The sequence below is a fragment of the Mobula hypostoma genome, chromosome 9 (assembly GCF_963921235.1).
Source record: "Mobula hypostoma chromosome 9, sMobHyp1.1, whole genome shotgun sequence".
NCBI classification, from domain to species: domain Eukaryota; kingdom Metazoa; phylum Chordata; class Chondrichthyes; order Myliobatiformes; family Myliobatidae; genus Mobula; species Mobula hypostoma.
The window spans coordinates 57,964,631-57,981,567 of NC_086105.1; the positions used below are offsets into that span (position 1 = coordinate 57,964,631).

Below are 16,937 nucleotides of genomic sequence, written 5' to 3' on the forward strand. Positions count from 1 at the left end.
ATACAGTAATTTGAAGCTTTAATTGTGTCAGACAAAGGAGTACAATTATCCATCAGTTGGCTGTGAAAAGATGGTGTTTAAATAGAAACAAATGATTCACAAACAGGATGATAATCAGCCCAGCACATTATCCACTCTGAATCGGGTCGATCAGGGTCGTGAACTGCAGGAACAGCGTGTGACACGGACCTGGCCCAGTGTCAGTGGAATGGAGAGCGTGTTAAAGGAGAGGGAGGTGCGGGAAAACCAGGCATGTTAGGCAGAACGAGGCAGTGGATTGCTTGGCCCTCGTCAGAACTGGGTGTGTTTTATAATAAGAGTCAGAGGATATTTCACAATATCTTTCAGCTGCTCCCTAAAAAGCGTCTGGGTCACAGCGTAAAGAGCCGTATTCGTGCAGCAGCTAAGGAGCTGCAGCATGTAGGCCACCTCCTGCATTGAATAAGGTGGAAATTCTGTCCCCTGCATAAGCTGAATCAATTGGACCCATATATAATTTGCTGTAAACAATGCCCATAATGAAATGAAGTTCCCCGAAATTGCCAGCAATAGGATGAGGGATTTTCTGCGACTTTCCATCTCTGTGTCTCTGGGAGTTTCCCCAGTGCCGGGACCTCGGAGTCTCTTGCGGGCTCTGCTGGCCACCAAAATGTGTCTGATGGTCACTGCGTTGAGCAGCAGTACCAGGAGAAACGGGACCACAGGGGTGAGCAGGTAATGAAGGATAGCAATTGTTCCCCAGACTGGAGAGCCCAGAACACCATTCCTTGTACCGCAAAATCTGGGGTTATCATCAACAAAATACACACCTGTGAGAATAATATACCAGAAAATATTCTTTGAACAGCTCACAGCAGTCACTGTCCCCATGACTACTGCCGCCATTCTCTCAGTGCAATATTTATTCCTCAGTCTCTGGTAACAAATGGCCACACATCGATCAAATGTGAAAGCGACAGTAAACCAGACCGAGCAGTCTGTGGCTGCGTAAATCATGGCTGCTTGGATGTTACACATGCGGAGCGAAAACAGGAACCTGAAGTACTTCGAATAAACAACCGGAATCTGCCTCAAAATCAGGTCGAGAAAAACGACCAGAAGATCTGCCGCTGCCATGGCAACCAGGTAGTGAGTGACAACTTTGGAGAGTCCGCACTTCCCCCGGGATAGAATCGCAATCGTCACAATGTTCACTATGGGGGCGGGGGAATAAACAGGTGGATTATGTATGAGGCCAAAGAATAAGATAACAGATTCATTGAGAACGTTTAGTAGTGAAACCACCTGGTTTCCTTGGCTGCGTGAGTCTGGGGAAAACACTCTCCGGTCCTGCCTTATACCCTGGTATGTGTGCATGCTGTGTAATTTGCTACCCGGTTACAAATTGGTTCCAGGAAATAATGGACTGTACACTGCATACGATGAAACGAATTATCGGTTCTCCCCAGCGTCTTCTCAATCCATCTCCCGCTGAACAAAAAAACCCAAGACTAACCTTATTGTCCCTCACCAAGAAAACCTCCCCCAGATTGGATGGCACATTTTCCACATCAACCTGCAGCTTCAACAGGCTAAACGCAGAAAAGACTGCTTTCCCAGAGCTGCTAAATGAAATACCTATAGCATAACAGTAAAGATGTGCACCCTGCATTATAATTGTGTAACTGTGGTTATAAATAGCAACGAGGATATCAACATAAGTTGCCGCTTACAAGCATGCACAAATACCCTCGGCTGATGTCGAAGTAGGAGTGCTTGTTCCAGCTCTTGAGCATTACCCAAACTCCTTGGAAAAATGTGAGGGACTTAGTCCAGTTTTGTGTTCCTGATTATTTAACAAAAGCAATGGACGCAAGGAGAAAAAATGTCTGCTTCTTCTTTTGGCCTTTACCCAGAGATCCTGGGTCACTGGGGGAGTGTGGAGAGGCGGCCTGCGCATGATGTGGGAGGTTAAGTCAGAAGAAATATTCCAGGTATATTCAGGTCTAAGAAATAGACAGGTATATTCCAAAAAAGAAGAAATTTTCGAGTGGAAAAAGGATGCAACCATGGTTGACAAGAGAAGTCAAAGCCAAAGTTAAAGCTAAGGAGAGGGCATACAAGGAAGCAGAAATGATTGGGAAGACAGAGGATTGGGAAGTCTTTAAAACCTTACAAAAGGAAACCAAGAAGGTCATTAAGAGAGAAAAGATGAACTATGAAAGGAAACTAGCAAATAATATCAAAGAGGATACTAAAAGCTTTTTCAAGTATATAAAGAGTAAAAGACAGGTGAGAGTAGATATAGGACCGATAGAAAATGATACTGGAGAAATTGTAATGGGAGATGAGGAGATGGCAGAGGAACTGAACAAGTATTTTGCATCAGTCTTCACTGAGGAAGACAGCAGGATACCGGACACTCAAGGGTGGCAGGGAAGAGATGTGTGCGCAGTCACAATTACGACAGAGAAAGTACTCAGGAAGCTGAATAGGCTAAAGGTCGATAAATCTCCTGGACCAGATGGAATGCACCCTCGTGTTCTGAAGGAAGTAGCTGTGGAGATTGCGGAGGCATTAGTGATGATCTTTCAAAAGTCGATAGATTCTGGCATGGTTCCGGAAGAATGGAAGATTGCAAATGTCACTCCGCTATTTAAGAAGGGGGCAAGGAAGCAAAAAGGAAATTATAGACCTGTTAGCTTGACATCGGTGGTTGGGAAGTCGTTGGAGTCGATTGTCAAGGATGAGGTTACAGAGTACCTGGAGGCATATGACAAGATAGGCAGAACTCAGCATGGATTCCTTAAAGGAAAATCCTGCCTGACAAACCTATTACAATTTTTTGAGGAAATTACCAGTAGGCTAGACAAGGGAGATGCAGTGGATGTTGTATATTTGGATTTTCAGAAGGCCTTTGACAAGGTGCCACACATGAGGCTGCTTAACAAGATAAGAGCCCATGGAATTACAGGAAAGTTACATACGTGGTGTTACGAGAATACACATAAAATTAAGATGTTTGCTGGCCTGGGCTAGCATCAGTGGCATCAGCAGTTGGTCTGCCACCTGCCCTCAGGGGAAGGAGAGATAAGGAACAATGGAGCAGCGTCTGGAGATGTGTAATGAAGGGACGTGGGAGAGAGAGCTGTCTGGAGCGGCTCCCCCTTTGAACCCTGAACTGTTTGAAGTGGTGGACAGGCGATACCCCAGCAGGGGGATAAAAAGGGACAGGTTTGCTAACACAGACACACACGCCACCCGAGGTAACGAGACCCTGGAAGCGGTGCGCCTCTCACGAGTGGGTGAGAAGCACCAGACAACGACAAGGGTGGAAAGGTACGATCAGCGGGAACCCGGTGTGTGTCCGCCCTTGCCTGGGTGCCGGGTTCACTGCAGAGGATCGACCGCATCTGGAGGAGGGGTCACAGTCGGTGACCTCAGGTGACATCACCAAGGACCCGCCCAAATGCTGTTTGTGAGCCATCTCGCTGGTCTGTGAGCCATCTCGCTGGTCTGTGAGTGAAGCAGTGTTCTGAATGATCAGTTGTTCCTATTCTATCTCTCTCTCCCCCCACGTTGTCCCTCGCCATGGCAACGATTACTGCGAACTGAACTGGACTGGACTTTGAGTCATTTTGAAATTTGGTCATTTACCCCCTAGACAACGATAGAGCTTGATTGATGCTGTTATCTTAATTCTGTGCACATGTGCGTTTATCATCGCTGAACTGTTGCATTTATTATCCTTTCGATTACTGTGTTGCTTGTTTCTTTAATAAAACTTTCTTAGTTCTAGTACTCCAGACTCCAACTGAGTGATCCATTTCTGCTGGTTTGGCAACCCAGTTACGGGGTACGTAACAGTGGATAGAGCGTTGGCTGATTGGCAGGAAACAGAGAGTGGGAATAAAGGGATCCTATTCTGGTTGGCTGCCGGTTACCAGTAGTTTTCCGCAGGGATCAGTGTTGGGGCCGCTTCTTTTTACATTGTACATTAACGATTTGGATTATGGAATAGATGGCTTTGTGGCTAAGTTTACTGATGATACGAAGATAGGTGGAGGGGCCGGTAGTGCTGAGGAAATGGAGAGTCTGCAGAGAGACTTGGATAGATTGGAAGAATGGGCAGAGAAGTGGCAAATGAAGTACAATGTTGGAAAGTGTATGGTTATGCACTTTGGCAGAAAAAATAAACGGGCAGACTATTATTTAAATGGGGAAAGAATTCAAAGTTCTGAGATGCAACGGGACTTGGGAGTCCTCGTACAGGATTCCCTTAGAGTTAACCTCCAGGTTGAGCCGGTAGTGAAGAAAGCGAATGCAATGTTGGCATTCATTTCTAGAGGAATAGAGTATAGGAGCAGGGATGTGATGTTGAGGCTCTATAAGGCGCTGGTGAGACCTCACTTGGAGTACTGTGGGCAGTTTTGGTCTCCTTATTTAAGAAAGGATGTGCTGACGTTGGAGAGGGTACAGAGAAGATTCACTAGAATGATTCCGGGAATGAGAGGGTTAACATATGAGGAACGTTTGTCTGCTCTTGGACTGTATTCCTTGGAGTTTAGAAGAATGAGGGGAGACCTCATAGAAACATTTCGAATGTTAAAAGGCATGGACAGAGTGGATGTGGCAAAGTTGTTTCCCATGATGGGGGAGTCTAGTACGAGAGGGCATGACTTCAGGATTGAAGGGTGCCCTTTCAGAACAGAAATGCGAAAAAATTTTTTTAGTCAGAGGGTGGTGAATCTATGGAATTTGTTGCCATGGGCAGCAGTGGAGGCCAAGTCATTGGGTGTATTTAAGGCAGAGATTGATAGGTATCTGAATAGCCAGGGCATCAAAGGTTATGGTGAGAAGGTGGGGCAGTGGGACTAAATAGGATAAAATGGATCAGCTCATGATAAAATGGCGGAGCAGAGTCGATGGGCCGAATGGCCTTCTTCTGCTCCTTTGTCTTATGGTCTTATGGAAATCTTTACTGCTGTTTGTTGTGCACTAAACCAGTGTGTGTGGTGTTGTCGGATCAAGCTGCTGCCATTATACATTGCCAGTGACCTTGGGATACTCCAATGGAATAACCAATCTACACTCTAATCATTAGCTAATGACCCAGTGACCATGAGGTGGTTTCAACCCCCGCGGTAAGTGTGGGGGAAATTACTTGGTCCCTGCTACTGATTATTCCTTCGTGAGCTTGGGTTACGTTGACAGAATCATCCAGGATCCTTCAATTAGTTATTTTGAACTGACCCTGATTGGGGTGGACAATCAATTCAAATTCCTGCTCCTGATAGTTTCCCAATAACTCTGATTTTGATTGGACAACAGGCCAGGCACCTTGGCCTTTACTCCATTGTCCCTGGATTAATATAAGGAAATCAATCCAGTTTCTGCTCCAGTCTATTGCCCCTGTGCTAGCGTGGGGATGACAGCTCCATTTCCAGGTCCCAATGGTTACAGAATGAACTTGGCATTGTTGGTGAAAAAGCTCAATTCTCATCTGTTGATCATTACATTGTGTGGGCGAGTCAGCCATGTTCTACGTCATTGCATGGTGAACCTTGGACTTGGACCCCACCTCCACTGACTGTGTTCCTCCTCTTTACCGTTTAAAAGACCAGGTCACCATTTGACCTGTCATCTCCTTAACATTCACTGATTTTGATTGCCATCTTTGACTCCACCTTGTACACTTTAACAGATTGCTCATTCTTCAATCCTTCTCTCCCATATTCATCCACAGGTTAGTAAATATGAGCTACCTGTTCTTATGCCAGTTAATGAACCTATAACAAAGACAGTTCTCCTTTCCCACATTGCTGCAGACAAATCTGCAGATCCAATTCTTTCCAACATTTTCTGCTTTATTTCATAAAATTTAGATTAGGGCCCATTTGGAGTATTTCATTCAGTTCTGGTCATCCCATAGTAGAAATGGCGTAGAAAGTGCAGAAGAGGCTTACCAGGATGTTGTCTGGACTAACGGCCAACACAATTCCGAAATGGATGGACAGACTTGGGGTTGTTCTCTCTAAAGTGGTTGAGGCCAAGGGGAGATCTAATAGAAATTTACTTGATTATAAGAGGCATTGATAGAGTAGATAATGTGCATCGTTCGCCCAGGCTCAAAATGTCTCATACTCAAGGGCATGCAAATCAAGTGAGGGAGTTAGCTTAAAGGAGATGTGTGGGCGTTTTTTTTTACAAAGAGTGGTGGGTGCCTGGAATGCGCTGCTAGGAGTGACAGTGGAAACAAATATGATAGAACAGAGGCATTTAAGAGACTATTAGAGATTAGAATGTATGAGATTAGATGGATATGGATGTTTTGTAGACAGATTGGATTAATTTGGTTAGACATTTACTTTCCAGTTTAATGAGTTTGGCAAAATATAGTGGGCCATGGGACCTGTTTCTGTGTTATTTGTTTCCATTTTCTTTTTTTTTGAATTCCATCTTTCATGCAAAAACAATCCCTTGTCAACAGATTCACATATTGGCATTAGAAAGTAAATGCCAGAAATTATTTTTTTCAAGACAGTGAACACTGGTTTGACTGCTGCATCCATTTCAGAGCCAAGGACAGTGACAGTCACATCAAACACTCCGAGAAACTGCAGGGGAAAATGAACAAGAGGGACCAGTGATTTTATAAGGGATGAAGAACTTTGTTATTCCTCTTGCGACGGGGTCCTGAATTACCCCTATAAATGGTGCTCGATTACCCCTATGAACTGTGCTTTTGAAAAGAGAGAGAGAGTTATTTAACACAAACACCTTTAAAAGAGAAAGAGAGAGAGACGAAGACTGCTCAAAGGTTGTTTATACTTTCTCCGAGGACATTGCCTGCTTGTACAGACAGAGAAGGGAGGTGTTATTTGAGAGACAGTTGGTACTCCCTACGGTGAGATAAATAGTAGGTCAGATGACAGATCTGAGACACATGATTTTGGACACTGAATGAGCTTTGTTGTGCCCACAGAAAAAAATGGATTTTGGAGGATTGATCAGTGGCTCTCGCAGTGTGAACAGGGTATGACCAGTGGGGAGTTATTCATGTTGTCAACCCCCGTCTGGGTTGACAGCTCCACCACAGAAGAACTGTGCCCTTTGTTGTGGTCACAGTCGGTGACTTTTAAAGGATTTCGGAGGACAACGGGAAGATTGACAGTCAGCTCACCTGAAGACTCAAATCTCTCCCTCTCGCTCTCTCCATCACTACTCAACTCAATACCATGAACTGAACTGAACTTTACTCATCATCGTAAGTCTGTCTCTATTTACCTCTAGACTTGAAGAAGCTTGGTTTTCATATAGTTCCACACTTACTGATATACTTACTTACATATAATCATTGCTAATCTGTTTGATTTATCTGCATTTATTTCACTGTATTGCATAGTTACTAATAAATACCATTAGTTAATAACAATACTGGACTCCAAAGTGTTTTCCATTTCTGCTGGTTCTTTAACCCGTCACGGGGTACATGACAAAATTGGAGGCTCGTCTGGGATATGAACAAGTTGGTCGGGAGGCTTGTTTGAATTGATTGGGGAAAATCTCCTTTGATTTGCTTGTGTGGAATGTCAGCAGAAATGGAGTTTGAGGTTAGTAAGTTTATGGCAGAACCAACACCTGAGGAGTTGGATGATGCTAAAAGTGATGTGCTGTTGGCAATTGCTCAAAAATTAAGACTAAAGGTGACAGTAACATGAGGAGAGCTCAGATACAGACGGTAATAGCCCAGCATTATATAACTAAGGGAAAGTTTGCTGAGGAGGTGTTAGAGTTATTCGTTGAAGGTAAGGTACTTACTGAGGCTGACGTTCAGTTGCAATTGAAATTGAAATTAAAACAGCTCGAGGCTGATGAAGCAGAAAAGCAGAGGGTTCATGAGGCTAGAGAGGCAGACAAACAGAGAGAAGAGGCAGAAAGACAGAGACAGTTTGAGTTGGAGTTGGTGCAGCAAAGGGTTCCAGTGCCGAGCCGTAGTAGGGAGCTGGCTGTACTGTTTAATATTAGTCAAGAAATTAAGTTGGTACCTCCATTTGAGGAAACAGAAGTCGATAGGTATTTCCTACAATTTGTAAAAGTGGCCATAAGTCAGAACTGGCGGAGAGATCAGTGGGCTGTTCTGTTACAAAGTGTGATTAAGGGGAAGGCCCAACGAGTGTATTTGGCATGGTCTGTAGCAGACGCAAATGACTATAATGTAGTGAAAGGTGCTGTACTTAAAGTTTACGAGTTGGTCCTGGAGGCATACAGACAAAGGTTCCGAAATTTGAGGAAGCCTTGGGATCGCACATATTTAGAGTTTGCCCGTCAGATGCAGATGTACTTTGATTGCTGGTGTACCTTGAAAGGGGCAAGTGAAGATATTGATAACCTGAAAGAGTTGATATTGATTGAACAGTTTAAAGGTTGCGTTCCTGATGGTATAAGGACGTATTTAGATGAGAAAGAGGCAGCAACACTGTCAGAGTCTGCTGGATTAGCAGATGAGTATGCCTTGATTCATAAGGTCACGTTTCTTCCGAATAGGATTTCTCAAAAGGGTAATAGATATAATTCACCGGCTAAACCAGAAAGTAAGCTGGGGACTAGTGACAAAAGTGAGGAGGAAGGAAAGCAGTTGGCGGAAAAATTTCCCAGTTTCAAGTGTTACTTTGTGGGAAACCTGGTCATGTGGCGTCCAATTGTTTTGCTATGAAAAGGGAAAAAGGAAAAGAGAAAGAGAAAACCCCAAATGCCTGTGTTCAGAAGTTAAAACACCGCTGATGTAGGCGGAGTCTGACCGAGTTCAAGAGGGACTCGCGAGATTTATTTCAAATGTGTTTGTGTCTGTGAAGGAGGAGTCAACCTCAGTTCCAGCGAGAATCTGGAGAGATACTGGAGCTTTTCAGTCACCGATATTAAAGAGTGTTTTGGTTGGTGCTGAGACGGAGACTGATGAAGTAAACATTATCAAAGGCATTGGACAGGGAACTGAGGCCATGCCTTTGCACAAGATAATTTTGGAATGCGACTTGGTATCCAGACCAGTCACGATAGGTGTATGATCTGAACTACCGATAGACAATGTTGATGTCTTACTCGGTAGTGACCTTGCAGGTGGAGGTGTTTACCCAGCAGTTCAGCTTACAAGTAAGCCTGCTGCTGCTGAGGACCCGCCCATAGATGCTGATGTGTATCCCACATGCGCAGTGACCCGAAGCATGTCCAGAAAAGCTGCTGATGCTAATGTTGATTTATCCCAGGCTTTCCTACTGTCCCTATACCAGCAGCACTTAGAGAGTAGTGCGGCTGAGGAGAGCAAGGAGGAAGGAAAAGACTTGTCCTTTTCAAGGAAGGAATTTGTAGAGGAACAGAATAAAGATCCTGAAATTGTGGCTTTAAAAGAGACAGCTCTCTCTGAGGATGAAATTCAGAAAAAGACAGTGGGATATTACCTTAAAGCTGGGGTGTTGATGAGGAAGTGGAGACCAGCCACTGTGCCTACAAGTGAGGATTGGGCTATTGTGCATCAAGTGGTGGTCCCAAAGGTTTACAGGGCTGAAATTTTAAACCTGGCCCACAAAATGTCTTTAGGGGGACACTTTGGAGTAAAGAAGACAGTGCACAGGATTATGAGGGAATTTTATTGGCCTAATGTGAGGAAAGATATTGTTAATTACTGCAGAGGGTGTCATATGTGCCAGGTGGTGGGAAAACCTAACCAGGCCATCCCAAAGGCACTACTTTGGCCGATACCTGCTTTTGGTGAACCTTTTTCTAGGGTCATAGTGGATTGCGTAGGCCCATTGCTGGTCATCAGTACTTGTTAATAATTGTGTGCTGCATCTAAGTTCCCTGAAGTCGTGCCTCTCAGAAACATCCAGGCCAAGACTGTGGTAAAGGCACTCAGCAAGTTTTTCGCACTGGTAAGTTTACGTAAAGAAATTCAATCTTTACTTCAAGAACATTCCAGCAAATAGTTTCTGAGCTGGGGGCTAAACAAATTGTGTCATCTGCCTACCACCTGGAGTCTCAAGGGCCTTTGGAGCGGTTTCATTCCACTTTAAAGACCATGATTAAAACCTACTGTTATGAGAATGACAGGGACTGGGACGAAGGAATACACTTATTACTTTTTGCCGTGAGAGACACCATTCAAGAGTCCCTGGGGTTCAGCCCGTTTGAGCATATTTTCAGCCATAGGCCCAAAGGACCTCTGACCTTGCTCAGGGAGCAATGGTCTAACCCAAAAGTATGTGTCAGCATGGTAGATTATGTTTTAAAATTTCATGAAAGACTTAACAAGGCTTGTGACCTTGCCAAGAAGAATCTGCAAGACTCCCAAATTAAAATGAAACTGTGATTTGATAAAAGAACGAGAGAGCAGGTGTTTGAGGTTGGAAATAAGGTCTGGTGCTGTTCCCTCTTGTGACCAGTCCCGTCCAAGCACAATTCCATGGACCATACCACATAATTAAGAAAATTGGTTCTTTGAATTATGTTATCGAAACTCCTGACAGAAGGAAGAAGACCCAATTAGTACACTTGAATATGCTGAAGCCTTATCATGATTCTGAGATGGTACCAATAAGTACGGTTATGAAAACAAGTGGGCTGAGGAATTTGATAATGAGAGGCAAAATCATTTTACCAAACTGAATATTGTATCAAGACTTGAGAATTCCACTATTTTGAAAGACCTTACTGATAAAGTTTGTCATCTAGAGTCTGCACAGAGAGAGCAATTGGAGAAACTAATTAACAAGCATAAAGATTTATTTCCTGACATTCCAAGACAGTGCACAGGTGCAGTGCATGACGTCATTGTAAATTCAACCCAGCCCATAAAACAACATCCTTACAGAATGAACTTCCAGAAAAGCAAAGGGGTTGAAAAAGAAATTAGCTACATGCTAGCAACTGGTATCATTAGGCAATCTACCTCAGACTGGGCGTCACCCTGCGTCCTTGTTCCTAAGCTGAACGGTAGCATGAGGTTTTGTACTGACTACAGGAAAATTAATGCAATAACCAAGACATGTGCTTATCCTAGCCCAAGAGTGGATGACTGTATTGATAAAAGTGGGAAAGGTTAAGTACCTCACAAAAATTGATCTGTTAAAAGGATATTGGTGTGTTCCTTTGACCGACAGGGCCAGAGAAATCTCAGCATTTGTCACACCCTTCGGGGCTGTATGAATATAATGTTTTACCCTTCGGGATGAAAAATGCTCCAGGGACATTTCAAAGAATGATCAATTCTGTGATTAGAGGTTTAGAAAACACAGGGGCTTATATCAATGATTTAGTGATCTGGAATGAAACGTAGGAAGAGCATATTGCAGCCGTAGCAAAACTGTTTGACAGACTTCCCAAGGCCAATCTTACTGTGAACCTCGCTAAAAGTGAGTTTGGCCTTGCCACCATTACATATCTGGACTATGTGGTTGGCCAGGATCAACTGGCTCCTGTAGAGGCCAAGGTTCAAGCTATTTGTGAGGTTCCTGTTCCAACCGGCAAGAAAGCTTTGAGAAGGTTTTTAGGAATGGTTGGGTATTATCGTAAGTTTTGTAAGAACTTTGCTGAGATCACTCTCCTCCTCACTAAACTCCTAGGGAAGAGTGAAAGATTTGTATGGAGTGATCTTTGTCAGGAGGCATTTGAACGACTGAAAAACATCCTGTGTTATCATCCTGTGCTCAAAGCACTTGATTTTTCCAAGCCATTTTCTATAGCAACAGACGGAAGTGACGAAGCTGCTGGGGCAGTACTGTTACAGAAGGGAGTGGACGACATTAAACACCCAGTAGCTTATTTCTCAAAGAAATTTAAAGTGCACCAGAAAAATTATTCAACTGTTGAAAAGGAATTACTAGCACTTATTCTGGCTTTACAACATTTTGAAGTCTATGTTTGTCCTGCCCAGAGACCACTTGTGGTTTACACAGATCATAATCCGTTGGTGTTTCTAACTAAGATGAAGGATAAGAATAGAAGGTTGTTAAATTGGAGTCTGATATTGCAAGAATATGACTTAAAAATCAAACGTAAAAGGTACTGACAACATTATAGCTGATTGTTTATCCAGATGTTAAGTTGGAAATTGTACACGTTTTGCTCTGTCATCTGACGATTATATATGTATTGTTTCAAACTCTGAAATTTCCAGTTAAACGAAAAATTTCGCCTTCATCAAAATTTTTTTTGAAGGAAAGGGGTGTGACGGGGTCCTGAATTACCCTTATAAACTGTGCTCGATTACCCCTATGAACTGTGCTTTTGAAGAGAGAGAGAGAGAGAGAGTTATTTAACACAAACGCCTTGTTTAAAAGAGAGAGAGAGAGACGAAGACTGCTCGCAGGTTGTTTTATACTTTCTCCAAGGACATTGCCTGCTTGTACATTCTTACACAGACAGAGAAGGGAGGAGTTATTTGAGAGACAGTTGGTATTCAGTACGGTGAGATAAATAGAATGTCAGATGATAGACCTGGGACACATGATTTTGGACACTGAATGAGCTTTGTTGTGGCCACAGATAAAGTGGGTTTTGGGGGATCGATCAGTGGCTCTTGCAGTGTGAACAGGGCGTGACCGGTGCGGAGTTATTCATGTTGTCACCCTTGCCTGGGTTGACAGCTCCACCACAGAAGAATGGACCCCTTTGTTGTGGTCACAGTCGATGACTTTTGAAGGATTTCGAAGGACAACGGGAAGATTGACAGCGTCAGCTCACCTGAAGACTCAAATCTCTCCCTCTCTCTCTCTCCATCACTACTCAACTCAATACCACGAACTGAACTGAACTTTACTCATTATTGTAAGATTGTATCTATTTACCCCTAGACTTGAAGAAGCTTGGTTTTCATATATTTCCACACTTACTGATATACTTACTTATATATAATCATTGCTAATCTGTTTGATTTATCTGCATTTATTTCACTGTATTGCGTAGTTACTAATAAATGCCATTAGTTAATAACAATACTGGACTCCAAAGTGTTTTCCATTTCTGCTGGTTCTTTAACCCGTCACGGGGTACGTGACACTCTGTTCAGAGAGTAGTAATGATATTTTATGCAGTTACAGTTCAAAAGGGCTTTTGGTGTAATCTGTCAAGTTGATTTCTTGGCAGAGATGGATATTGGAGACCAAAAGACATTAGAACAGAAGAGAGAGACAGAGAGAGAGAGAGAGATCCTGAAGAGATAGCTCTTTCTACTCAATGCCAGTTAAAAATATAGCTGTGTGCCTTTCCCTGCTGTGTGTTATCCTCTTTTTAGTCTGACTGAGGGAGGTGAGAGAGTGATGGAGCAGGGAGCAATGAGGAACAGAGGGAGGAAGGGAGTGAGAGATATGGAGAAAGGTGAAAGAGAAAAAGAGATAGATACAGAGGGAGAGATTGAGAGATTGAAGAAGGCAGGACATTTACAAAGCTGTAGTGAACATACAGGGAAATAGGTCTCTCTGAAAGGATGAGTTTATTTCTTAATGTGTCTATTAATTATCTATTTAAATGTTTATTTTGCTTTTATATCATCTCAATGTGTACTTAAGAATGTATAAATAATTGTAGTTTTATACATATAAAAAATGGAAAAGGTTATATGTGTGAAAAAAGTACATGATAATTGTGAACTCCTTATCCAAATAAAAATAAAATTAAAAAAAAAAAGAATGATAAAATTGATCAAAAAGAGTTAATGACACTGGATTGAAATTTGTAAAAAGCAGCAGATTCTGGGAAGAGATCTAGCTTGTCAAAGCTCTTAACAAGAGATGCCAGGGGAAAATGATGGCATAATGGTGAGGTTCAGTACACATGTCCAGAATGGAGTGGGATGGCTGCCAGAGTTGTTGGTAATGTAGACAACGTGAAATGGCTAAATTTCTAGAAGAAAAATGAGTGACAAAACAGTCTCCTTCAGTGACAGATCCTTTCTCTTCGTCTTGTTTTATGGCAGTTGGCACCCAGCTTAATGGTGCATTACCACCACCTTCTGCTGCAATAGACTTACATTCTAAATCCCTTCACCCAATCATAGACACACACACACACACACACACACACACACACACACACACACACACACACACATACACTTACCCTCATCTACACTTTATCCTCCCATCTTTGGCCATCCTAGTACCCTATTCCTGCTTATCCATCATATCCTATTAAAAAAAACCCTGTACCCTTCAGAAAGCTAAAAGTACCCTAACCTGTGCTCTCTCACCCATGCCCAGCAACTCTTTTAATGTGAATTCCTGCACCCCCAAATCTCTTAGATTAATTCTCATCATCTCTCTCTGTATCCCATTCTTCCTGCAACTCAGAACTACATGTTCTACTGACTCCTCTTCCTGACATTCCTCACACAATCCTGTCTGGTGTTTCCCTATCGTTTTCAATGTTTTATTTAATGCACAGTGTCACAGCCTTAACCTAGTCCACACAGTCTCCTCTCTTCTGTATCCACTACCTGCCCCAGAATCTGCAATGCTTTTTTGTATTTGATATAAATGCCTTCCTTTCTCCTTCCTGTCCCATCTTTCTTGCCACATTTGATTGATTTTTTTCCCCAGATTACACACTTAACCCCTGCTTTACTAATACTAATGTGCATTTCTATATTTTCTTTCTTTAACGCCCTCTTTGCCAACTCATCCACCCTCTCATTCCCCTTCACCCCTACATGTGCCGGAACCCAGACAAATTTTACCTGACCTCCCTGATTTGCAATTCTTGTGACCGACTGAAGACTTCATAAAGTACATCTTGCCGAATGTTTGAGTGAAAAGACCTTAAACTTGTTAGAACTGAGGATGAATCAGAGCATATCGACACTTTGATTTGTCTAGCTTTCTCCACCCATTGCAATGCAACTAACACTGCCAGCATCTCCACTGTAAACACCCCTAACTTATTAGATGTTCTTCTGCTGATTCCAATTTCTTTTGCTGGTATAGCCACTCCAAACCCTGTTTCAGGTCCCTAAGCACCATCCGTATAAATCTGAGTATACTCACTATACTTTTCCATCACATGACAGTTAAATGCACTTACCAAATCAGGTTTATATTTTCCTTTCCTTTTAACCCCTAACAAATGCCAATCTATGTCAGGCCATACAAGCTTCCATGGAGCTACAACCAGATAAACTACTGAAGGACTTATCCTTAGATCAAGCACTCCACACTCTTCAGCAATATCATTCCCTACCCGACTAAAGTTATCCTTCTGAAACTTCCCATTTTCCCAGCACTCCTGCAACACTCCTTCAGCAGGGTGAGAATCATCGTGCCCCTGCAAATTAGCCCAGTAGTTTGCCATCAATTGCATCCTTCTTAGTTCCAAAGGCATTACTCCCATTTCTACCTGTAGGGCTGATACTGGTGATGTTTTAAAAGCCCCACTGCACACTCTCAAAGCCTGAGCCTGAATCACATCCAGTTTCCTTATAAGAGACCTAGCTGCTGATCCGTACACTATATTTCCATAGTTCAACACAGAACTTACTAAAGCCACATATATTCTCTTCAACGCTGAATAGCTTGCTCCCATTCCCTTCCAGTCAAACATCTCATCACATTTATTACTTTTTTACATTTCTCCTCAACTTTCCTGATATGATCTGCCCATGTTAATCGTGAATCAAATATAACTCCCAGAAATTTAAATGATCCAACCGTTTCTAATTCAATCCCATACATGCTCAACTTCTTCCCTCCCTCAATTCTTTTCCTGGTGAAAAATATAGTCTGAGTTTTTTCTGCTGAAAATCTACATCCCCAATCATAAACCCACTCCACCACCTCATTAATTGCTCCTTCTAGTTTCCTTATTATATGCTCCACGTTCCTGCCTTTTTCCAAAAGGCCCCATCCCAGAGAGTGGAGTTACTGAACAGGAATTAAGAGGTTTTACTCTGATAAAAGTTCACAAACTTCCAAATATTGAAAAGACAGTAACTAAAACACAACAGAAATCTACAGTTGCAATAACTGGAAATGGTGACTTCATTGAAACGCCCACACCCAAAGTAGCAATGTTGAGTAAGTAACTTAGAAGGACCGCAAGGGTTTTCTTAATTAACACCTGTAACACCAAGTACGAAGGGAGAATACCCCTCGGGAAGAGTGAGGCATTTAAGCGCATCTTGGAATTAGTCAATGAATTGAGAGACTCACCAGGAACAGCAACAATAGCAAGGATGGGAAGGTAAATTTGTTGAATAGTCACCAGTGCATAGTAGATCCGGTCATCCAGTGTCAGCCAGTCCGCATCTGCAAATATATAGTGAGCTGCCCAGAATACAGTTCTCCCCATTCCTGGAATATTCGACACATCTGTTCCCATATTCCGATGGATCTCTTTCCTGTTCCACTCTGCTGTTCACAGAGTTCACCTTCCCTCCTTCATGTGCTACTGATTTCTGCTGGTGCTAGAGGAACTGCTGTTGCAAACAGGTATGGAATGAAACCCTCTTTAATACAGGAGACAGACACATCAGTGACACAATCCAGCTCCATGGAGACCGACTTTAATTGCAGCTAATGAACAAATAGGTGAATCCTTTTCCGTCTAGAAAGCTTTCGCAACAGGAGCAGAGAGCAGTCAGCCTCTCTATCCAGAGGGTTAATCATTCAGTCATTGTCAGCAGGACTGATGATATCAAGACTTCATAATCAAAATTCCATTGCACCTAAATTGTTCCCAGTATCTACAAATCAGCTATCAGTGCATATGTTCACGCGGTATCTCAATAATAAAATAAATATATAGAATGCAAGTGTCTCAGCACAATTTAATATCAGAGAGTGACGTCATTGAAACTTAGTCAAGCTTGACTGGCTTTGCTAATTGGGAAAAAATAGATTCTGTTGTGAAAGAATCTGTAACAGTAAATTATGGTGACAAAGTGGATTTGGGTTGATTCAATAAGGATTTATGAA

General features: G+C 42.6%; 1 protein-coding gene across 1 annotated transcript; it reads right to left on the reverse strand.

Annotated features, from left to right (window-relative positions):
* Positions 1-291: 291 nt before the first annotated feature.
* Positions 292-16,341, reverse strand: LOC134352244 (probable G-protein coupled receptor 139). The gene is made up of 2 exons (XM_063059535.1): positions 16,173-16,341; positions 292-1,193 (listed from the first exon to the last, which is right to left on the reverse strand). The coding sequence occupies exons 1-2, from the start codon at positions 16,339-16,341 to the stop codon at positions 292-294; spliced, it is 1,071 nt and encodes a 356-aa protein (XP_062915605.1).
* Between the last annotated feature and the right edge of the window lie 596 nt (positions 16,342-16,937).